Below are 26,507 nucleotides of genomic sequence, written 5' to 3' on the forward strand. Positions count from 1 at the left end.
ATAGCGTCGTATTTGCAAGATTTAATCGTAGGCAAGAAATTATTATCTATAAAGAAATAGTCAGTTCTTGAGTAGCAATAATGTACTGGTGAGTAGAACGAATATGTTCTTGAGTTTGGGTTTAGAAACCTCCAGGGGTCTGATTAGTTGTGGTCAGTTACAAACTGTGTAATTGTCTTTGCAGTTTTATATGTCATCCCCCCTGTGACAGGAGTCTTATCTAAGAGTGAATTTAAAACACAATTAAAGTCCCAGGCCATTATAATTTTATGAGTATTCACATTGGGAATGGATGCAAATACATTTTGCATGAATTCCTTATCATCGACATTAGGTGCATAAACATTTATCAAAATCATCTTACAGTTAAATAAGTTGCCCATGACAATCACATATCTCTCTTCAGGATCAGATACTACATCTATCTAAATGAGACTGTTCTATGTATGAGAATTCCCACACCTCTAGTTTTCTTTGTAAAGCTAGAATGGAACATTTGGCCAGTCCAGTCTTTTTGCAGCCGGAACTGATCCTTGCTTAGTAAGTGGGTCTCCTGTAAAAATACTATTTTAGCGTTTAAACCGAAAGTGTTTAGTTTCAAATTAAATATTATTTAAGTTGTTCATTTGATTCCATTCCGAGTTAATTTTACTCTACTTTATTTGTGTACCTAATAAATATTATATAAGTTGATATACTGTACTTTATTCTATATTATTATGTAGTACAGCTCTTATGTGTGATTTCCAGCTGTATCACTAAAGTTTAATTTACATGGAAGTACTGTAAATCTTTGATTTAATAACAACACACAATAGTATGACAAAGAAAACCTTTAGTTGACTGACACTATCAATCTCAGAACACCATTGCACATGTTGAAATCTACAAAAATCCCACTCTCCACAGGAGAGAATACATTAACATATTTGAATGTAAACATTTAACATATGCATAATAAGAAACATAACAAAATTATAATTAATGTGCCAACAGTATGAACCATTTCATGCCGACTTTCTTTGCCTGCTTAAAATATTTTTCTGGTGACTATGGGTATTATAAAAGAGTCAGAACCAAACACACTGAAAAGATTTTAAGTAACTATGTGACCAAATGGTGTTTTAGATACAAACTCCTTTCAAGTATATTTTAAATCTGTTTGATTTATTTCTACTCACGTTGGACGAATGAAAGCCAGAATTAAGCATTGTGCAACATTTGTTGTGTCTACAGAGTACAGTGACGTTCTTGTATTTCCAGCCAATATGCAACATGTTGCCACTCTACGGTCTTGTGATAAACAAAAATGTTATAAAACGCATAAAAGAAAAGGCAAATTACCTTGGTTTGTTTGGTGATTACGAGTTGGCATTGCCCTCAGTCAAAGATGTACAGGTTTGTAATTTGCTATACAGATTCTTGTTGCTGTAAGACTGTTTTCTGTACATTACTATCCATTCATTTGACCAACATTATTAGTATTACAAGTCATGTCTTTCATTTGACGATACCAGTGCCCAGACAAATTTGTGAAAATACAAACCTTCTTCTAAGGATTATTGCTAGTATTTAGAAATGGACTCTTCACTTCTACTGGCAATTTGTTAATGAGCCCAAAACTCTGCTCATGTGATTGCTTCATTGGTGTACTTTATCTGTGTATTGATTCTGTGTCCCACTGCTGGCAGACTCGCATGTTTTAGTACACAATTTTTACAACACTGCTGGCAGCTTTTGTTCCCTGTATGAAATAATCACATGTTCATTGAATGTTCAACTGTGGGGGTAAAATGAAAGTGAAACAGAGTGGAAATGGCAAGCAGCAATGAAACCCAAAAGGGTTAGTTCAACATTTCAGAATTTTATAGATTAAGGTTTAGTTATATAAAGAGGAAATATTTCCTTTATAAAAGTGATTTTAATAAAGCCTTCCTCTTTTTTTTCACTTTTTCTAGAGCGACTTTTTGTAACAGGTACAAATGGCCCTCTTTTTGTTTATGCTGGTGGTGAGATAGTTTTGAACTGTTTTGTGGATACACACATCCCTATTGAGAAGCTTGAAGTTCAGTGGGTAAAGACTGAAGATGGTTCTGAAACACTGGTGCATCTCTTTGTCGAAGGGGAGGATCAACCGGAATCTCAAAATCAGCTCTATAAGGGCCGAACTGAGCTGTCCAATGAATCACTTGCAGATGGAAATTTCTCTTTAAAATTGAAGAGTGTGGGCATAAAAGACAAAGGAATTTATAAATGTAAAGTGCACACTAATACAGAATCAGCAGAGACAACTATTGAGCTTGATGTCGGTAAGAGCAAATCTTTAACTACACAGTAATACTTTAATTTTCATGTTTTTGATATTCCATACAATGCAATTCTATGTTTCTGTGTGTTGTTTTGATAGATTTGAACACTCTTCATATAAATTCAGACTGAAACTTTGGTAGATATCTCAAAAGACAATTAATTTGTTATACTTAATTTGACAAATTTGTGATTCATGTTGCTTTAATAAATCTTTCATAATTATTTAAAAAATGTAATGCTCTGATCTGTAATTTTTTTATACACCTTTTTTTTTTTGCTTACAACTAGCTTGCTTGTTTCTATAGAATCCATAGTAAATTACTGATCTTTCAGATTCTTTTAAAGAAGCAGATTATAACACCCACCTGGACCAAGTTTTGATTTTAATCAGAATACCCTGGAAGCTGGCAGTACAGTGCACTACTGCGCTGTCAAGCCTGACTCAAAATCTCTTTCTCAGAAGAGGGTTTTTATAACAGAATGTGAATTTGACTAAATAATCAGGTTGTTATCTACATTTGTACATCAAACAGAATTATATTGCTGCCACATTCCTGAAATTGTGCAATGACTCTTTGAATAAACATTGACACATCAAAGGATTGATACATCCTAATAGAGACAGTTCCATACATCAAATGGTTAAATTAAATTACTGTTTCACAGGAGACTTCTAAAGCCAATGTTTCTTGCAAAATCCTTTTCCTTTTATACATTTATACACTAAGAGTTCAATAATATTGTTTCATTACCACAGTGGTAATGGTGACACTTTGGGGTAGGTGGAGGTGTTCTTGTGAGGATTTGTTTATATATATATATATATATATATATATATATATATATATATATATATATATATATATATATATATATATATATATTTACATGCATGGTTTATTTCAAAATCTTGATTCTGTTAAATAAATAAGTAAATTATAAACAACAATAACACTTTTGTTTCGCAGGGCCTTCTGTGCTGCATATCTTCTTATATGTTTTCTCTATTGGCTCTCTTCTGATTGGACTGGGAACTGTGATCCAAGCAGGTTGTTATTTATTTAGTAAAAGTAAGTAATTCATTTAGAGTTGTGTGTATTTATAATGTTACATATAGTAAAATATCTTCTATAATATTATATAAAATTAACACTGCATGAACCACTTGATTTTTTTTCAGTCTAAATAATATCTCAACAGTTTATTTAGACAATTCTCCATATCCAGTAGAAGGACTATAAATACTGTATGAGGAGTGCAGCACATGTAACTAATAACTATTACTGTATAACTAATTCAGCAAGTAAATAATCTTAAGATGTATTAGATAATGAGTATTATTTATCTTGCTGATATTGCCAGAAGGTGCTGAGGTATCAAAAAGCTGCTAATATAAGGGACAACTTTAAGTTGCCACAGGGCAGTATTAAACCCCAGAGAAAGCCTTCACAGTAGGTAGAAAGGCTAAACTGGCAAGAGGAGAGGTTCTCTGCCTGCTAGTGTGAAAACACAGGGGCTGCCTGCAAGTGGTGTTCTTTGTATGTGTATAGCATGCTACATACGGGTAACAGGCAGAGTCGCCAGCACAAGTAAGAAGAGCTGGAACCTGGCTGTGTCATGGAGAAAAGTTCTCCATATTGAAAAAAGGCAGTCTTGGAGCTCAGATGGAAGTGCAGTAAAATCTTTAGTACAAATGTAACAAAGAGACTTGGCCATAGCGCAAGTGCTTAAAGTAGGAAGTGCATTGGTTTATATTTAATTTCTTTTCATATATGCAAAATACTCTTCTCCTTCCAGTCCTTCCCACCATTACCTAAAGGTCCATGACTTGACCAAAACTGGCCATCATTACTTCATACCATGTGCAGCTTTGAAACTAAACGTATTTAGGATGAATTGCACGATTTAAGTCAAAGCCAGGAAGACTCGTATATGGGATACTGGGCAGATCAAAAGAAAGTTACTTGATGTACATTGTGGTGGATGGCTGGAGCCCTTACCCGGCCAGGATACGTTGACAATGGAAGGACCCGGGGAGAGAGCTTTTTCAGGACATTCTCTCCAATCGGACCATTAGAGGGCAGCCCCCTTGACTTGCAGAGGGGCCACGGGTTTGGAGCATGAAACTCAACTCTGCTGGAGCCCGTGGCCACCACCAGGGGGCACCTGGATGTTAACTGAGCGCTGTTTGGCAGCACATCTGCCACACCTGGAAAGACAAAGAGAGGAAGAGAAAGAAGAGAAGAGAAAGTGTGATTGGTGCTTTACTGTGCTGTGTTGTGGGGAGCGAGGAAAAGCATTGCCCAACATAAATGAAACACGTGTGCTGGACTGAAACTTGTGTCTTCCTGTCTGTCTCTGGCTGGAGCAGCAGGTGCACCCCCTGGTGCTCCACAACATGCATCTCTCAATGTTAAAGTTTTAAGCAGCTGCATTTGACTTTTCATTACATCATGTTGGTGTTCACCCAAAGTTAATCACCTTTTCATTATGCTTAATAACAATAGCTATATTTTTACTAATTACTGTGCAAAAATAATTTTATATTAATTAAAAAATACCATAGTTGGAAGAATGTACTGTAAGAAGCTGTAGGTCAAGCAGGCAGCACATAGTACCAAGTTGGAATATACAGTGTAGGACAGTGCTGTCCTTTAAAGTCAACATGTGGCCTAGGAACACCTTGAACTTTCCCCTCTGAGGGTAACAAAAGGTTTAGGTTTGCAGACATACAAGGAAACGCAAAAACAAAATAGTACTAGCATGATGTCTGTAAAGAAAAAATATTATTTCCCTTGACTCCTGAAATTCCAGGGAATTACACCACAATACTTAATGTTTGCAATTAATCAGGATCCAACTGAAAATAAATAAATAAATAAACAATAAAGAGTGTTACAGCAGCCTACTACGGAGACAACCTAACTTAAGTTAAAAGCAGAATGTTGTTTAGTTTAAAGACAACTGCAGAAGCTTTTTCCTGCCACTCACAAAATATATTATTTTGCAGTAATTATTGATTGTGTTACTTTACAATAGTACACTATTTGTACTACTAGAATTGTGTTATAAGAAATATCTGAGAGATACATTTTCAGGATATGGCAAATAGATGAAAGTGTTGGAGTTATCAAATGAACAAGAATAAATATAACAGATGTGATTATATTTTACATGAATATTACAATAAACAGTACACCATCCATTTTCAAGTACAAATTTATTGTCATATATGGGTAAACATGCAATAAAAAGATCATTAACTGATTAATGATTACAGTGTGGCTGATGGTGACTGGCGCTGTTGCCACACGAAACCAGACTCCTAGGTTCATCATTATTTTTATTACATTTGCATTTTCTCCCCATTTTTATGTGGGTTTTCACAGATTACCTACATCCAATGTCATGCCCTCCATCAACATACAGTACATTTCAGGAATTATATGTAAGCAAACTCCATTAAACCAGGCTGCATAACTGCATAATGTTATTGGTTGGTTGTGATTTTTTTTTACATTATTAGAAATACATAAACATAACTGATCACCTGTAACACTGTCACTGTAATGAATTACATATTTTTAATATGTTTTCTTTCTCTATGTGCTCCAAAAATGCTTTAGTCAGGTTGCAACAGTATGGACATTGCCCACTGGAAGCATTTAATTTGTCTGAAAAACATACTGATAAAATGAAAGAGAGAAAAAAAACAGCCCACAAAATAAAAACAAAAAATGGATAACCATATACATTACAAGAGAAAGCTTTGATCGAAAGGCTTCACTTCTGTCTAAGCAATGAAAAAATGGGCAGGAAATGTAGCAATTAGCTAGCCTAAAAAATTGCGCATTCATCTTGCCAGAAGTTTCTTTTTGTTATTCTCCTAAAAGCACTGGAGAATTCCTCTCTAGAAACATGTGATGGCGAGACATTGGTCCATGAGGCGCAGGCAACTGGCTCATGAAGGGGATGGACGTAAGGGAAGGGGTTGGGGACAGACCTGTGAATGTGTGACACTGGCCAATGAGAGTCACATGTAACAGTAAAGTACACTCAGTGCTCCAACTCCTGTTGGTTACTGTCCATTTTAAAATTCCTTCATTTTGCACCTGTTAATTTGACTAATTTTTACCTATTCTATTATATTTTTTTGAGGTACTCTCACAGGCATAATTCAATACTTCATACTCAAAAACGGCCCAATTCTAGCAATGAAGAGTGTGCTGAAAACAAAGGGAATTTTCATTTTTAGGTAAAGCAGAAAGTTCTGGCACATCACATAACTTCACCTCTTAGAATTTGCAAGTGTTTATTATTTTGGAATAAAAAGAAGTGAGGAATTGTAATGACTATTGACAAGACCTCTTCCATTTAGTTTAGTTCCTTTTCTTTACTTCTACTTACCTGGGTGTATTTCTGGCAGCATTATATATAAACAAGGAGACCTCTAGAACAAACAATGTCAGTCTTTTTTTGGGTCAGTTACAAACTTGTCCACACACAAACTCATACAAAGGCAAATTAGTTTCCTGTCAGCTTGACATATAATTTGAGGCAGAAAAGGAAACCATATTCCTGCATAGAAACTAATGTGAACAGGTAAAAATGAACAAGCTTCTCACAGTTTATTGCAGCCCAGATGTGAACCAGGAAAATCTGTACAGCCAGCAAAGTTATTTATGTTACGAAGTGTTGTAATTCTTGGCAAGCAAATTAAAAAATATATCTTAATTATTTTTATTTATGATTATTTGCAGCACAAAGTAAGATGGGCTACTACTGTTTCTATGTAAACATTTCCATTCCCAATGTACTCTTGGCTTTTGCCTTTGTCCTATGGGGCATTCTAGAAGGTAAGTCTTATTGTCAGAATTTTCTTTACAAGATGTAAATGTAAATGCTAGATTTCCAGGTGCTTATTAATAATTGTAGAACTTGACTGCTCTTATTTGACTTTTTAGAGTCTAGAGCAGTGTTCCTTAAATCTCTTTATCTGTCTTTAAGACTCAAAATCACCACCATAAGTCATCCCTGAGTAAAAGCTTGAAGTGGATTGTGAGGCATTTGAGCTTCTACTAGAAAAACAGCAGGCTTAAATCTTGAACAAGAATCAAGGACAATCTTTTTCCATCTATTGAATTAAATTTGTACACTTCTTACAATCACTTTTATTTATTTTAAATTATTATACTCTGGTTTGTGAATGTCATGTGTTTTTCTGGCATACATCCACATGGCAAAACTCTATTTGGTAGTCAGAAAAATAAATAAATAAATAATAATAATAATAATGCTAATAATGCAAATAATTTTATTATTCTTATCAAGACACTCAAGACGTGAAACTTATTCCTGTGGCTTAAAAAATTATTTCTCAAAAGTGCTGTGTTATTACATGCGCGCATCTAGTAACAACTAATTGAAGGGATGTGAGAGAAAATCAGCATGTATTTGGTACACAAAAATGACAACAACTGAACAGATGTTACATGTTTACTCCAACATGTTCTGAGGATTAACCTTAGCTTACCCAGTTTAGTAGTACAAGCTATGATTATTTCAGTAACACTACGTGAAAGGCAGTAAGCAATCATGTTTGATGCTGAACTGTCCTTTGCAGGACACATCTGAATACCCAAGGACAAAAAAGCATGTGCAGCATGCAATCCACTAACAGAAACCCACAAATAAACAAAAAAATCACTTCATTTTTAATACAGTTATTTACCATAGATACCGCTTTGAAACAGGGTGATCTGGTAGCGCAGCAGATAGTGTTTTTATCTGAAATCTTTGGTGGCACAAATTAAATTCCTAGACATTTGATGTGTTTTCATGAGTTGAATGCAATAATGTGTCCAGTAAAAAAGGATACCGCTGCTTCCTGTACCGCTTATGTAGGAGAGTATTTGAACTGATCACAAAGTTAAGTAATAATCAGTTTATTTTCCTTACCTTTCTGTGTAAGAGCAGATTTCTGGCCATAAGTATATCAAGGTAACTGAAGCACACTCATTTTAAGAAACAGGATAATGCAATTTTTTAATAAATATAATGATTCTAGAGCTATGATAACTGTATATGTATCAACATGGAAGGCAGGACGCAAAACTGATGAGACAAACATACAACACAAAAGAAGCTGGCTGTTAACTGGTTATTTAGAGTTCTAATTTATCTTGGCACAGAAAAACAGTTTTACAATATCAAGTCTTTAAGGATGTTGTGTGGAGTTACGTGTTGTTTCTCCAGGTTCAAATGGAGGACTCTTTTTGCGTTGGAGTGTACTCTTTCTCTTTACTACGTGGTCCTTTGTCCTTGGTGTTCTGTGATGTTGCCTTACTCAGACTGCTGTTAAACTGTTTGCTGTGTCTTCTGCAACTTCATAGGAAAAAGTGTTACTCTTTCAGGAACAAGAGTGTAGGTGCTGAAGTTCCCTTCTTGAATAACAACTGTTTCTCTGTGTTCTCAGACTGGGCTCAGTCACTGGCACAAAGCTTGATTGGCAGAGTAGACCTTAGAGCTAGTTCAGGGCATCCAGCCCCAAGGCTCTATTAGAGTGTAGCTTCCAGGCCAAAGAAAGTTTTTGAGCTCTTTTGCTGTGCAGAATGTGGATGGTTTCTCACCTCCAAAAAGAGTGGCTTGTACGCTTTCAGGTCTCCAAAAAGAGCAGATTGTTAGCTTTCAGCTCCTCAAGAGAACACAAGACGTGACTGCAACTAGTTCTAAAGGAAGGTGTAACCTCTACTATTGGATTAAGGTCACTTCCGGCTACAGATCCTGTGCCTTGTTATAGGAATGTTATTTTGTCCATCACACCTAGACACAGCTAAGTTTTTGGTTACATGCCTAAGATGAGTGTCAATTTGGGCATCTTATGCAAAGGTGTCAGCTCAACTCCATTTTATACCTTTGTTTTCAGATGAACTATAGGGCTGACCAGAGTATTGGTATAAGCTGAAGTTCTTGAAAGTTGATTTGTTCATCTCGGCATAGTTTTTTTCCAATACGTTTCATCACTCATCCAAGTGACTTCCTCAGTCTCAGTTGACTGCAGGTTTCTCCAACCTTATAAACAGTACCTTGGCCTAATGATCGAACTAGCACCATTGACTAACAATGGGCCGTGTGATCAATGATATGCAAATTGTCCATTGATCAATGGCCATGAATACCATTCACAGAGAGTTGGGGAATGGCTGCAATCACCGCATTGTAAGACATATACAGGACAGTGGTTACTCTTTCAGTGATGAAGATGTGCACATCCTGGACAGGGAGCAACGCTGGTTTGAGTGATGAGTCAAGGAGGCCATTTACGTGAAAAACGAACGACCACTTCTGAACCGAGGAGGGGGCCTAAGGGTACTTCTTTCACCATCTTACAATGCGGAGATTGCAGCCATTCCCCAGTACCTCGGAGTACTGCATCCTCCAACCATCCTTCTGCTGATACCAGCATAGGTGAGACATCCCCACCCACAATTACAGCAGCCCATGTGAGCAGAGAGCTGAGAAGACTTCGTGCCAGCAAAGCAGCGGGTCCAGATGGTGTATCGCCACGACTGCTGAAGGCCTGTCCGTTGGAACTGGGGAGTCCTCTACAGCGCATCTTCAACCTGAGCCTGGAACAGGGGAGAGTCCCAAGGCTTTGGAAAACATCTTGTATCACCCCAGTCCCAAAGATATCATGTCCTAGTGAGCTGAATGACTTCCAGCCTGTTGCTCTGAGGTCACATCTGATGAAGACCATGGAGCGGCTGCTGCTTCACCACCTGAGGTCACAGGTCCACCACGCCCTCGACCCTCTGCAGTTCGCATACCAGGAGAAGGTGGGAGCGGAGGATGCCATCATCTATATGCTACAACGATCCCTCTCCCACTTGGACAGAGGCAGTGGTGCTGTAAGAATTATGTTTTTGGACTTCTCTAGCGCCTTCAACACCATCCAACCTCTGCTCCTTAGAGACAAGATGACTGAGATGGGAGTAGACTCACAACTGGTGGCATGGATCGTGGACTATCTTACAGACAGACCTCAATATGTGTGTCTTGGGAACTGCAGGTCTGACATTGTGGTCAGCAACACGGGGGCGCCGCAGGGGACTGTACTTTCTCCGGTCCTGTTCAATCTATATACATCAGACTTCCGATATGACTCAGAGTCCTGCCATGTGCAAAAGTTCGCTGATTACACTGCTATAGTGGGCTGCATCAGGAGTGGGCAGGAGGAGGAGTACAGGAAGCTAATAAAAGACTTTGTTAAATGGTGCGACTCAAACCACTTACACCTTAACACCAGCAAGACCAAGGAGCTGGTGGTGGATTTTAGGAGGCCCAGGCTCCTCATGGACCCTGTGATCATCAGAGGTGACTGTGTGCAGAGGGTGCAGACCTATAAATACCTGGGAGTGCAGCTGGATGACAAATTGGACTGGACTGCCAATACTGATGCTCTATGTAAGAAAGGTCAGAGCCGACTATACCTTCTTAGAAGGTTGGCGTCCTTCAACATCTGCAATAAGATGCTGCAGATGTTCTACCAGACAGTTGTGGCGAGTGCCCTCTTCTATGCGGTGGTGTTCTGGGGAGGCAGCATAAAGATGAAAGACACCTCACGCCTGGACAAACTTGTTAAGAAGGTAGGCTCTATTGTAGGAGTAAAGTTGGACAGTTTAACATCTGTGGCAGAGCGACGGGCATTAAGCAAACTCCTGTGAATCATGAATAATCCACTGCATCCAGTGAACAGTGTCATCTCCAGGCAAAGGAGTAGCTTCAGTGACAGACTGAGGAGATCGTTCCTCCCCCACACTATGCGACTCTTCAACTCCATCCGAGGATGCTAACATTATTTAAAGCTATTGTCTGCTTTTACATGTATTTTTATTACTATTTAATTTAATATTGTTTTTTGTATCAGTATACTGCTGCTGGATTATGTGAATTTCCCCTTGGGATTAATAAAGTATCTATCTATCTATCTATCTATCTATCTATCTATCTATCTATCTATCTATCTATCTATCTATCTATCTATCTATCTATCTATCTATCTATCTATCTATCTATCTATCTAAAGAAAACTTTCAACAAGACCTTGAATTAAAACTGGTGTTTAAGCACAATTTATGTAAGGATTATCAAAAAATATAAAACTCTGAAACAAAATCACTTACATTTGATAACCTTAAAGTATAATAAAAATTCTAAATGTGTTAAAAGCTGGAAAGAGGGTGGATGCTGTTTAATTCACAGCATATAGACTAAATGTGTTTTGCTACTGACAACGATCTTCCTCAGTTAATCACACTCACTGAATCCAATCATTCCAAAAGTTCACATGGAGGATGTGCAGACTCCATGCAGACCCTGACTAAACTAGCAATCAAACTTGTGCTCCTGGTGTTTTGCCCTCCACTCCAACAATGTTAAAACAACTATACTAAACTTTGAAAACTTTGACCTGAATAAAACTAATAACTATTATAATTACTATACTGCCTATAACATCTGATCAGTTCTTGTTACTTGACAGTACGCAGCATGCATACTGAGTTTCTGTCATTAGCTGTTACTAAATGACAGCATATGCATAGTAATACTGTGCACATATGTTTGCAAAATAATACAATCATTTCTTTTTGAGTGACAGGAAATAAACTTCCTAACTCAAAAACACATTACAAGATAAAACCATTAACTATGTTACTATACATGGTAGCAATAATGTAGCTATATACTCCATGAAAGGTATATTATTATTTATTTTTTGTTTTTTCTGTCCTCCCTGGCCATTGGACCTTACTTTTATTCTATGTTAATTAATGTTCCTTAATTTAATTCTTATTTATTTTGTCTTTTTTCTCTTTCTTCATCATGTAAAGTACTTTGAGCTACATTATTTTTATGAAAATGTGCTATATAAATAAGTGTTGTTGTTCTTGTTGTTAACACCCAGAGAGCTTCTTTCAGTGTTTTAGAAGTTAAATAATCTAAAGGTTCTAATAGTGAATTTTTGATAGTGAGACTCATGGGTCTAATTTTATTTCTAAGTTCAAGGCAAGGTAATAATACTCACTGAGCATGATGCTGGAGAAAGGTGATATGTGTTGATTAGCACATGCAGGTAAGAATTTGATTGTACTCTGTGCATGTAACATCATTAACTCTTTGAAGCTATTAACTGATATAACAGAGTGCACCCAGGTGGATCAAAGGCTAATTAACTAATTTCATTTGTTTTCTTTCATGCATAACTGCGTAGGAATAAGTTTAGTATTTTTCAAGTCATTTTATTTCTTCACAAACATGGTATATATGCATTTGCCATCCAAAATTGTGCTCTAAAGTTAAGCATTTTGTATATATTTAAAAAAATACATAGTCACTCCTGGTTTTAAAGAGGAACCTTATGGCATAAATTGGCCTAAACCATAACACCATTAGCATATTACTAAGATGAATAAAGGGTTAACACATTTTACGAGTACACCCACAGTGGCATGAAAAAACATTACGGTCAATTTCTTTTATTATGTTTTCTTTATTGATGGATATTTTCAACATAGTATTTATTACGTTTTCAGGTTTGATTTGTGGTCAGTTATATTTTTTTTACACTCCTCTTACAAATTCTTGTTATCTCATAAGCTCCATGCATCCTATTTCATGGTAGAAACTAGTGCTCAACTAGATTAAGAAATTTATTAGTAATACTTTTATTTTGTTTACATAATGAAAAACAGTTGTTTCATAAATGTTGCTTCTATAGGGTTTGTATTGTGTTTCCACATGCTTTCGTTGATTTAAATGCACAAGACTATAGAATTAGTGTGCATGCAATCCTGCTAGACAGTTAAAGATTATAAGAATAAAATAATTTTTATATTGTTTTAAGGACAATTTTAGTCTGATGTACTTTTCACCAATTTACTTATATCCAGTCATTGCTGCTAAATCTAGGCATGAAATAATGTAAGCAGCACTTAGTTTCATTTAGATCTTGTGGAATTTTCACAAAATGAATTTTATTTTTTTTTTAATTTTCTAATTTTCAGCAGGTAATTGGACTGAGACCGTGACATGTATAGCTACAAATCTGCTGAGAGTTCTGGTCCTTTTCTTAATTGTATCAGATAAACTGAGAGTACTGGAACTGTGTCAAGGTAAACTTATTTAGAAATCTTAATATAACACTGATTTATTGATTAGTTCAATGACTTGTTTTATGCTTTTAAAATACAATATTCTGTGAATAATATAGCGTAGTTGCCATGATTGAGGTGGCCAACAGGAGGAGAATATTTGATCAGGTCATTCCAAAAATAAAATAAACTTAAAAAAAAATAATAATTGTATGTTTGCAATTTAATCAAACTTGTTTTCTTCAAAGTATTCCCCTTCTCTGCTCATACACTGCTTCCAATGATTTTTCCATTTCTGGAACACATCTTGGAACTCATTTTGTGGAATGCCACGTAGGTCCTATAGCAATTTTTTTTGTGTCTCTTCTATTGTTTGAAATTGGAGACTTTTCAGGCTGCATTTTAACTTCAGGAATGAAAAAATGTCCTCAGGGGCCAATTCTGGAGAGTAGGGTCAGAGTTGAGAGTAGGCTGTGGGACTAGAGTTATCTCATGCTTTGCCAAATATTCACGGATAAGGAATGATGAGTGAAAGACAATCAACGTTTGATCATACCTAACTTTTTTTTTGGTCATGGCAATGATTTTCCCACTGATTTTAATGATCTGACAACTTCTAACTTAATATGACAGTTCACTTTTTGCTCATCTGTCAAGAGACATTACACAAATTTTGCAGTGATCTTTTAGATAGATAGATAGATAGATAGATAGATAGATAGATAGATAGATAGATAGATAGATAGATAGATAGATAGATAGATAGATAGATAGATAGATACTTTATTAATCCCAAGAGGAAATTCACATAATCCAGCAACAGTATACTGATAGCTGCTGGAATTACTGATTCCTACTTGTTCAAAAACCTGTATAATGGGTTTTGGTTCCATGCTTATACACTTACTTACCATAATATAATAATATATGCATTCACCAACTTTTGGTAAAGTTGTAAATCTGCTGTTCCAAATGGAACAGAAGGACTTTTGTTATAATCACAAAGTTATACTCCAAAGGTCATTTGGGGTTTTGGTGGTTGGGTTTGGAATCTGTTTCCTACATTAGATGTGAGCTTTTTTTCAGTGCATTAACCATAAAGGCTACACCAATCAGTGTCAGAATCTTTTTGTTCTCACTAATAGCTCTGTATCCTGTTAGTGCATCCATAATTTCCTATCCTCTAAAACCATAGATGGCATGAAACAGGACCTGCTTCAGTATTTATTAGTATTAATAAGTGAAAAGCAAAACAACACATTTCAATCACCTGGGCATATAAAACGACATGAATTGAATGAACTGGAAACTCTTTTTTTGCTGAAATAGAAAAATTTACAACTATTCCCACATATTTTTTTTGATGTGTAAATATTTGGAAATAGCAAGAAGCATAAAGGCTTATTACAAAACAGTCCACATCAGCAGTAAGAATATTTTTCCTTGTAGCTGTAAAAAGTTACAGCCCATCCATCCATCCATCCATTCTCTTCCGCTTATCCGAGATCGGGTCACGAGGGCAGCATCTTGAGCAGAGATGCCCTGACTTCCCTCTCCCCAGCCATTTCTACCTGTACTTCTTTTGGGGGAATCCCAAGGTGGTCCCAGGCCAGCTCAGAGACATAGTCCCTCCAGTGTGTCCTGGGTTTTCCCCGGGGCCTCCTCACGGTTAGACGTGCCCGGAACACCTCACCAGGGAGGCGTCCAGGAGGTATCCTGATCAGATGCCTGAGCCACCTCATCTGACTCCTCTCGATGCGGAGGAGCAGCGGCTCTACTCTGAGCACCTCCCGGATGACTGAGCTTCTCACCCTATATTTAAGGGATATCCCAGACACCCTGTGGAAGAAACTCATTTCAGCCACTTGTATTCGTGATCTCGTTCTTTCAGTCACTACCCATAGCTCATGACCATAGATGAGGGTAGGAATGTAGATAGACCGGTAAATTGGGAGCCTTGCCTTACGGCTCAGCTACTTTTTCGCCACGACATACCGATGCAGAGCCCGCATCACTGCAGACACCACACCGATCCGCCTGTCGATCTCATGCTCCATTCTTCCCTCACTCGTGAACAAGACCCCGAGATACTTGAACTCCTCCACTTGGGGCAGGATCTCGCTCCCAACCCTGAGAGGGCACTCCACCCTTTTCTGGCTGAGGACCATGGTCTCGGATTTGGAGGTGCTGATTCCCATCCCAGCTGCTTCACACTCGGCTGTGAACCAATCCAGTGAGAGCTGAAGATCACGGTCTGATGAAGCAAACAGGACATCATCTGCAAAAAGCAGTGACCTAATCCTGAGCCTACCAAACCGTACCCCCTCAACGCCCTGGCTGCACCTAGAAATTCTGTCCATAAAAGTTATGAACAGAATCATTGACAAAGGGCAGCCCTGGTGGAGTCCAACTCTCACTGGAAACGGGTTCGACTTACTGCCAGCAATACGGAACAAGCTCTGACACCGGTTGTACAGGAACTGAACAGCCCTTATCAGCGGGTCCAGTACCCCATACTCTTGGAGCACCCACCCACAGGATTCCCAGAGGGACACGGTCGAATGCCTTTTCCACGTCCACAAAACATATGTAGACTGGTTGGGCAAACTCCCATGCACCCTCCAGGACCCTGTTAAGGGTGAAGAGCTGGTCCTCTGTTCTGCGACTAGGACGAAAACCACACTGTTCCTCCTGAATCCGAGGTTCGACTATCTGATGGACCCTCCTCTCCAGAACCCCCGAATAGACTTTTCCAGGGAGGCTGAGGAGTGTGATCCCTCTGTAGCTGGAATACAATAATAATTTATTAATTATTAATTTATTTTTAGCATTGAAGTAAACAGTTTTAGACCATTCTCTAATTGCATTCTCTGTTGTCCTGCACTGCTGCTGATGCAGCAGCTAATGCATCAGTAGTGTGCTCTGCCTTCTGCTTGAAAATAATGTTATGAGATGAGTCACACACATTTCTGGCCAGTGTGCATGTTTGAAATAACTGGCTCTCACATTTTATTTTCAAACGAACGTACAGAGCATCTCATTTCTTCACCTTGGTATGCTAACCATAGGTACAGAAATTGGCATCTTGTTTGAGTCACGTTTACATTTTTACTTGTTGTGACTGTTTGGGACAGTACAGGTTCACTTCCAGATACTTTGATGGTCCTACCATAACTCTATGACGTGCAGGCCTTTCTTTTTTATTGATGTTAGTGACTTTCTCATAATCTAAAATTAATAAAAAAATTTTTTACAATTTTATTTCTTGGTCTGTTTGCAGTGTTCACTCAGCAGATGTTATTTATAGGATGAACAATTTTGATACATTTTCTTTTTCTTAATGTGCTGTTTTTGGTTGTAAGTGGTAAACCTTTTTAAAACATCCATTGGTCCATTATCAAACCCTCTCAATCCAAATCACACAGCCTGTTCTAGTTTATTCTGAAACCAAATTTAGATTGGATATCAGTTGAATACAAAGCACTCTTGCACACATTTAACATGAATATCTTTCGGATGTTGGGAAATCTTTTGTAGGTATTTACTGTAAGTATGAATATATCATTATAAAATGATAATGATTTTGCCAGTAGATTCTAAGATATGAATTTCCTGAAATAAATTGACTAGTATCTGATAAAATAACAGACTATACATTTATGCTACTACACATACAGTATCATAATATGCTTAATAACTGATTTGAAGCAGATAACATGGTAAATTGTTTGTTTCTTTCAGGAATTTGTTTCCAAAGACTTATCAGTGCTGTATTTGGCATTAATATAATCATTATTGAAACAGTAATGACGGCAAGTAAGTATTGTGTGCTTTCTTTTATTGAATATTGTTAATGTTATGTTATACAGTGCATTCGAAAAGTATTCACAGCGTATCACTTTTTCCACATTTTGTTATGTTACTGCCTTATTCCAAAATGGATTAAATTCATTTTTTTCCTCAGAATTCTACACACAGCACCCCATAATGACAATGTGAAAAAAGTTTACTTGAGGTTTTTGCAAATTTATTAAAAATAAAAAAACTGAGAAAGCACATGTACATAATTATTCACATCCTTTGCTCAATACTTTGTCAATGCACCTTTGGCAACAATTACAGCCTCCAGTCTTTTTGAATATGATGCCACAAGCTTGGCACACATATCCTTGGCCGGTTTCGCCCATTCCTCTTTGCAGCACCTCTCAAGCTCCATCAGGTTGGATGGGAAGCATCAGTGCACAGCCATTTTAAGATCTCTCCAGAGATATTCAATCGGATTCAAGTCTGGGCTCTGGCTGGGCCACTCAATGACATTCACAGAGTTGTCCTGAAGCCACTCCTTTGCTATCTTGGCTGTGTGCTTAGGGTCGTTGTCCTGCTGAAAGATGAACCGTCGCCCCAGTCTGAGGTCAAGAGCGCTCTGGAGCAGGTTTTCATCCAGGATGTCTCTGTACATTGCTGCAGTCATCTTTCCCTTTATCCTGACTAGTCTCCCAGTTCCTGCCGCTGAAAACCATCCCCACAGTATGATGCTGCCACCACCATGCTTCACTTCAGATTTGTGCCTAGAGACAATCCTGTCTCGGAGGTCTACAGACAATTCCTTTGACTTCGTGCTTGGTTTGTGCTCTGACATGTACTGTCAACTGTGGGACCTTATATAGACAGATGTGTGCCTTTACAAATCATGTCCAATCAACTGAATTTACCACAGGTGGACTCCAATTAAGCTGCAGAAACATCTCAAGGATGATCAGGGGAAACAGGATGCACCTGAGCTCAATTTTGAGCTTCATGGCAAAGGCTGTGAATATTTATGTACATGTGCTTTTTTTATTTTTAATAAATTTGCAAAAATCTCAAGTAAACTTTTTTCACATTGTCATTATGGGGTGTTGTGTGTAGAATTCTAAGGAAAAAAATGAATTTAATCAATTTTGGAATAAGGCTGTAAAATAACAAAATGTGGAAAAAGTTGTGGAAAATCATTGTGAATACTTTCCAGATGCACTGCATAATGTTAATGTTATGTAATAATATATCCCTGTTCATCCCATCTACTCCAGTTCAGGGTTAAAGAGGACAGAAGCCATAAATTACCCCTGTGTGGTTTAATATACAGCATTTAATGGTATAGCTATCAGCATTCCATCACTTAAAAACATTATTCAGTATTTATTCATACAGGTAACATATATAATTCTGCAGGCATCCGTCATGAAGGAATTGATTGAATAACTTTATCTTCAAAACCACTTATATATTTTTAACATTTATCATGGGAATTGAGCATGATGTTTTTTTAAATTAGAATGGATATGTTTATATAACAAAGTGACTCTAACTAGAAATACAAGTAGCAAAGTTGATAAAAGCTTTATGTTATAACATTATGGTAATGGATATGAACTCAAATTTTGTTTTTTTCTCACTGTCTACTGCATATTTGTTTTTTTCTTTTGTAACAGTTTATTTAAATTTTGGCATATGAGTTTAAGTGAATAATAACAGTAATTATTGTTAAAGGAGCATGCAGTGATACTCTTATGTTTGTTGGCTGTAGATGGCTGTACAGTAGAAAGAAATTAACATACAGTAAGTTTGCACCAATTTCACATTTAGTGTGGCTCTGCTTTATATTTATAGCGTACGTTCTTAAAAGGCTGGTTAATTTTATATAACTGGATACAGTTGGAAATATTATGTTCAGCAGAATTATACTATCAGTGCTAGCTTTTGCTGTGGTTATTTGAAATAATCTTCAAACTCATATTTATGATAGAACTAGGTTGTTTTTTGTACCAGTCATTGTGCGAACTAAACTTCCAAGTAATCTGCCTTATAAATTAATATTAAACAAGGAAATAAAGTACAATGTATATCACAGCAGTACAATTCCCGGTATGTATACTTAGGTGTACTTAAGATGACCCGAAGTTGTTGAACATCATACGTAGCCAGTACAAGTACATTCACAATGGAATTCTTACACACAGGCAATCTCATTAAATAAAGACAAGTTGTGCTCTATACAGATTACAGTAAACCTTATATAAAGTGCAAAAGACAAATCCCAAACGCAGAAAGATAATTAATATTGCAATTCATAGGAAAAGTAATGCAGGAACAAGACAACAAGACAACACCACTTGCAAAAATAACGCAGGTAGGGCATGGGTTTGCATAGTAACCTGGAATGTGGTAGATGAGCATACAAACATAAGTCAATATATTGTCATGTTCATGTCAGAGGGCTAGTATGTTCACCAAGTATACCTTTTTTGGGTAAAGAACGTTGTTCAATCAGGTGATGTGTTTCAGAAGGCAGGGTGAATTAAGAACACACAAGGAGGGTGGTGAATCTGGCGACCTTCTACCGTAGAAATGGCATAATTAATGAAAACTATAACTGAAATGACTAAAAAACATTTCTTTAATCTATACTAATAAAAGGCAAAGCCCTCAATGACTGACTAACTCACTCACTCACTCACTCACTCACTCATCACTAATTCTCCAACTTCTCGTGTAGGTAGAAGGCTGAAATTTGGCAGGCTCATTCCTTACAGCTTACTTACAAAAGTTGGGCAGGTTTAATTTCGAAATTCTACACGTAATGGTCATAACTGGAACCTATTTTTTCGTCCATATACTATAATAGACTTCTGCTTGATGCCCGTGGGAGGCAGAGTTACGTCTCCCACGTAATTTAGTGCCTGCCCATATAAGGCCGTCTGTCAGCGGCAATAGAAACACTGCCGCTAAATATTCACGGGTGAAGGACTGTGCTTATGCAGAGGAAGATGAGCTGGTCAGGGTGGTGTTTGGCACAAACTTGGCGAAACTGCGAGAGAAACTTTTAAGTGCCGGGTCTTAGCTAACATTAAATACAGCCGTGGACATCGCATGAGATGGCACCAGCACAGCTGGAAACCCTCAATGTATGTACACTGAGCGGCTCACGTGAAATGACGCAGTGCACAGACAAAAAGCAACAGTTCCAAAGAATGCTGAACAAAAACCGAATTACACAATTGAGAAGGCAGCAAAAAAATATGAAGCGTGTGACAAGCACATGGTGGATAAAGTCAATGTCCCGCTAAAGGAACACAGTGTAAAAAAAAACCTGTGCATGCAGTGTGTCACCTCTCAGATAAAGAGGAAGACGAGCTGTTTATTGATGCAGTAAGAAATGAATCGATGAAAGAAACCTGTCATCTTTACAACGATTGACAAACACGGAATGTAACTTGAACACAACACATCGTACAAATACAAACCTGATTGAAAGAAATAATGATAATCATATCCTTGATGACAGCAACACTCCTAACACTCACAAAACAATTACTGTATATTGACAGTCATGTTGCGTTATTTTTAAAATGTTCCCTTTTCTTTTTCATAACTTCTTTAACACACTACTTCTCCGCTGTGAAACGCGGGTATATATATATATATATGTATATATATACCCCGATCTACATACGCTCAAAGAGATAAACCACACGCCGTGGCGCAATGGTAGAGACTTCGCCTCTAGCTCCGAGGTTCGATTCCCGAGAGGGGGTGCACTGAGTATGTACACGCTCTTCCCGATTCATTTTAGCCTCGCATCCCCTTGGTTTGAGGCGTATGAAAAAATATGCGGTTAATGCAGAAAGACAGATCACCAGGTTTTATGAATAATGGATACTTTATTCTCCATCAATGATTGTTTTGGTAAAACCATACTCAGTGTATTCATTAGATGAATGGTAAAAAAGTAAGAGCGAGGGGAGGGTGACTTATTGAGGCACGCAGGCAAAACCACAATAGCACACGGGCTTGATGTACTGTAGTGCGCATCAACTCGATCTCAATTGCGGGATCACATTCGAAAAAATATATCTTTTCAAGTTCTATTTAGTCCATATGTGTCAAACTCACGGCCCGCAAGATCATTTTATTTACTGTATTATTGTTATTAATGGCCCAGGGATATGAAGAGCTGGTAACACAATAAACTACATATCCCATAATGCAGCGCTTCAGCTGCCTTGCCGAACACTTACCGCGTTAATCAAGTCTAGCTTATGATGCTGCAAGTTATTGCAAAGCTAGCCCACATGATGCCGAAGAGAAAAGTTGATTCTGAAAATAGAGCCTTTAAAAACTGATGGGAGGCTGAGTATATGTTTACTGACATTGCCGGTAAACCCGTGTGTCTCATTTGTGGAGCTAATGTAACTGTAATTACAGAATTTAATCTAAGACGGCACTATGAGGCAAAACATCAAGATAACCTGAAAGACCTGAATGCAATGCAGAACATACAGAAAGCAGAAGAGTTAAATAAGAATCTGACACTTCAGCAGACGTTTTTACCCATGCACAATCACAAAGTGATTTCAAGTGAAGCTACTTTTATGGGAGACACAAATGCACCAGTGCAACTTGCCCCACTTTCCCTGTTGCCAAGTAATGTTGAACCAAATCGGCATAACCGTGTTCCCAAATACGCACTTTGCTGATAAACTGAGCGCACTGCTCACTGAGTTCGCACGGCGCTTTGGTGACTTTGAAGAGCAAAATAAGAATTTGGAGTTGTTTCTCAACCCATTTGCCGTCAATGTGGAAACTGCACCTGTGCAGATTCAGATGGAGGTGATTGAGCTGCAGTGTAATGGCACACTGAAGGCAAAGTACGATACTGCAGGGCCCGCACTGTTTATTCACTCCATTCCCGCAGAAATGCTCCAGCTCCGTCTGCATGCGGCTCGAACCTTGTGCATGTTTGGTAGCACATATCTGTGTGAGAAGCTCTTCTCAGTGATAAAGACTAACAAAACAGCACACAGGTGTCGCCTCACTGATGAGCACCTGCAATCCATCCTGAGAATCTCCACAACACAGAACCTCACACCAAACAGAAACGAACTTGTGGCCAAAAAAAGATGCCAGGCGTCCAGCTCTAAAATGACATATGAGCAAAGACAACTGAATGATTTGATTTGCTATTGCTGAAAAGAACAAATTTTATTTATATTTCCAGGTTTTCTTATGCAGCATGTTCATGTTTGAATTTGTATCATTTTGACAGGATATATTTTTATGAAAAGCAAAATCTTTTCGAATATTTAAAATTTAAGTTTATTTTTTATAAAAAATTACATAAGAGTAAAGAAATTTGAATGTTTGTTCTTACTTTACTTTGTTTTTACTTTATTTCTAACTTGTATAATTTAGACAGGATATATTTTTATGGAGAGTAAAATATTATAAGTTATTTAAGGTTTGAGTCGATTTATTTTTAGTTTTTTGCTGTAGCCTTACTTAAATGGTGAAAATAAAAATTCTTCAAGCACTCATATTTTTTTCAGAAAAACTGCTGCTATATGTTACAAAATTACCAATCCACATAACACTTGTTTAACACTAGAATTACCAGAGCCTACGAAAAAACTCATAAATCCGTCCCACCTTAAATTCTTAAAACCGTTCTCACCTCTCCGCCAGCGTCTTTTGTTAATCTAAATGTGCTGATAAAAGAAAAGCTGCAAGTAGCCGGCTATTCCATCCCCCCACGACTTAGAACGTGCACAAACTTCTCCCAGCTCATGCCTTGATTGATTATCTGGCAGTGGAGTTTTAGAGTGGAAATAATAGATTGTTGTTTGGAACACACGCATTTCATGTCTGTTCCGTTTCTACAGTAAACTGTGTAAAGACATTGTTAAAACAGAAACGTTTTTTATATTCTAGTAGTAGATGACAAAATGTAGGCATAAACTATATAATGTATGAAGCCTGAAGTCCAAATATCAAAGAAATATTTTCACAGAAGGTACAAATCTAACACAACAATTGCGCTTTTATTCAAAAATATAACTGCAGAAACAAAAAGCCGCCTTAACATGTGACATTGACACTTGTTTATTATGACTGCCTCCGTGGTGCCTCTGTGTAGCCGTGAGTCGAGGTAATTCTTGGTAGCGAGAACCAATCGGATCGCTCTCCGCTACTAAGATTCTACCAAGAATTGAAAGCACGGGCCAATTGCGGCCCGTATCGGCTACCAAGAATTGACCAATCGCGACCTGTTTCGGCTACCAAGAATTGGCCAATGACGGCTCGCTCTGCTACCAAGAATTGACGAATCACGACTACCAAAACTCGGAGAGGGCGGGCCAACCTCTTGTCAGTTAATGTATTCTGCAAAAGCTTGTTCGAGTCGGCACACTCCGACTCACTTTGCAATTTGCGTTGCTTTTTGAACTGTCTAAAAATGTTACCAGTGTCGGTTTGTGCAGATATATTTACGTTCACCTACACATGTTCTGAATGATTTTTTTAAACATTCTTGGTTAAGTTTATAACATTTACTAAATATTTGTGCAACACGTGTAAAGACAGATATAATAATGTATAAATACAGTATAATAAACATTGAATTGTATAATCATAGTTTAATTTTACAGAGTGAGCTTTAAAAATAATAATATGAAATGCTCATTAATTATAAAAATACAAATCATAGAGAAAATCAACTATGTGTACATATTTCCTACAAAAGACCCTTGGGAAGTCTTTCTGGTATATAAAGACCAATAATTGTTCATGAATTACTGCAGTAAATATTATGTATATATACTGTGTATATATATGCACCTGTAAAAACAAGAGACTGGTATGCTTTTTTTTTTAATACTTAACACTAAATTATTCTTATAAAGCAGACCTACACCTTTAATACTCAGATGATTCTACTCATGCTGTAGAATTGCATATATATTATATATATATATAGTTAATTATATATAATGCCGTAGAATAGCATACATATCTATATATATATAGTTTATTATATATCATGCTGTAGAATAGCATATATATTATAAATATATATATAGTTAATTATATATATAGTTAATTATATATATATTTATATATATAATTAACTATATATATATCTATAATATATATGCTATTCTACAGCATGATATATAATTAACTATATATATGCTTGTTTACTAGAACACATATAGCTATTTTGCACTAAGTATATAAACATTTCCCTTTGCAATATTGCAATATTTCCAAATATTTATTTTTACCTACTTCAAGAATGTCAGTTTGTGCAGATATATTTACATTTACCTGCACATTTTTTGAATGATTTTTTAAACATTCTTGGTTTAAAGTTTATTACATTTATTAAATATTTGTGCAACACGTGTAAAGACAGATATAATAATCTATAAATATAATAAACATTGAATTGTATAATCAGTTCAATTTTACAGAGTGAGCTTTAAAAATAATATGAAGTGCTCTATAATTATAAAAATACAAATCATAGAAAGTGAAAAGTTTTTTTTCTTGACTTTATCTTTGCCAATTTAAAAACTTCAAACTGAATTGTTTGGGCGAGTTCATTTTTATCTGAAAATGATAAATTAACTATGTGTACATATTTCCTACAAAAGACCCTTGGAAAGTCTTTCTGGTATATAAAGACCAATGAATTACTGCAGTAAAAATTATATATATACTGTGTATATATATGTACCTGTAAAAACAAGAGACTGGTATGCTTTTTTTTAATACTTAACACTAATTTCACAAATCGTTCATATCAAGGCCAATATAAAATAATAATAATAATACTCTATATTAACATTGATGTTATAAATTATGCTTATAAAGTAGACCTACACCTTTAATACTCAGACAATGCTATATATATAAGTGGTGTGTATACTGTTTACTAGAACACATAGTTATTTTGCGCTAAGTATATAAACATTTCCCTTTGTAATATTTCCAAATATTTATTTTTACCTACTTCAAATCAATTGTCAGCATCAACTAGAATATATGAATTCCCAAATGTTATAAATACATACAAACACAAAGCTGTGCACTATTATTTATTAAATCTTATTGTGCTTTCATTTTTATTTTATCCTTCTTGATTATCTGTGCAGCCGTCTCAAACCATAGTAGAGGGACTATATAAGGAAGTGAAATGCATTATTATTTGTTATAATTATGATTCAATAGAATGGGCAGGCAGTTTGTTTAAGTGTGATTTTTAACTTTGCTTGTTGTCTGTGTGTTCCTTGACAAATCATACACTAAACAGTTTTCGTTTAATCAAAAAAGAAAAATAAACAAACTACAACTGCAATGTAGGATTCAAAGCACCGTTCGTTGAAGAGAAAGTTTTTTTTTTCCATTCGGCAATGTGCCTTGAGCAGGATTTGAACTCACGTCCCTGCAATAATTTCTGGTAGATCGTCTCTTAAGAATTGCAGCCGTACCTTGACTAATGCACGATATCCTTGGCGCAATAGACTCAGCTCCTGACTGTGAATCAAAAGGTTGCGAGTTCGATCCTGCACCTCTCCGTTTTGAGAAGTAAACTACTCTTAGTCTTACTATTTTAGAATAAAAACATACATTTGATTTCAGTCTGTAACAGCCAGTGTAATTTATGATACTTGTAAAGGTTAGCTTTGTTTTTTTTTTTTTTAGTCAGTTTTATTATCTCAGCCGCGTTCACGAGCCCAAACACACCCCACCCCCGCATCTGACGCTGCTGTTTTCACATAGACGCGCTGTAACAGTGGTAAACTCAGCTCCCTTCTACATCGGAACAAGAATGCACATACCATTGCTTGCACACTAAAGTTTCAGCTTGAGCCCGGCCGGGTACCACACGGGATATTTCGGCACTGGGGCGCGGCCACGGGTCCCTACAGGGCTGGGCTTCCAAGCCCTTTACCCGATGCCCCCAACATAACCAGGACGGACACCCCCTCACAGTCTGGAGGAGGCACAAGCCCTCCTCCGGTCCTCCTGGGCGTCCTGGCTGGGCTCCAGCCCCGGCCAGGGACCACAATATATATATATATATATATATATATGTGTGTGTGTGTATACTTGTGTGTAATATATATATATATATATATATATATATATATATATATACTGTATGTATATATATATATATATATAAGGGTAAGTAAACCTGTTTCTATAATGTATTGCAACTACAGT

At 36.8% G+C, this 26,507-nt stretch overlaps 1 protein-coding gene across 1 annotated transcript in view; it reads left to right on the forward strand.

Annotated features, from left to right (window-relative positions):
* Positions 1 to 26,507, forward strand: part of LOC120525128 (butyrophilin-like protein 8) — a 48,686-nt gene that overhangs the window by 17,125 nt on the left and 5,054 nt on the right. Inside the window, exons 3-7 of the mRNA XM_039747214.1 lie at positions 1,959 to 2,309; positions 3,279 to 3,380; positions 7,071 to 7,166; positions 13,374 to 13,481; positions 17,202 to 17,276. Of these exons, the coding sequence (XP_039603148.1) occupies positions 1,959 to 2,309; positions 3,279 to 3,380; positions 7,071 to 7,166; positions 13,374 to 13,481; positions 17,202 to 17,276 (732 nt within the window). The remainder of the gene's footprint in view (positions 1 to 1,958; positions 2,310 to 3,278; positions 3,381 to 7,070; positions 7,167 to 13,373; positions 13,482 to 17,201; positions 17,277 to 26,507) is intronic.

This window comes from Polypterus senegalus, chromosome 1, assembly GCF_016835505.1.
Source record: "Polypterus senegalus isolate Bchr_013 chromosome 1, ASM1683550v1, whole genome shotgun sequence".
Classification (NCBI taxonomy): Eukaryota; Metazoa; Chordata; class Cladistia; order Polypteriformes; family Polypteridae; genus Polypterus; species Polypterus senegalus.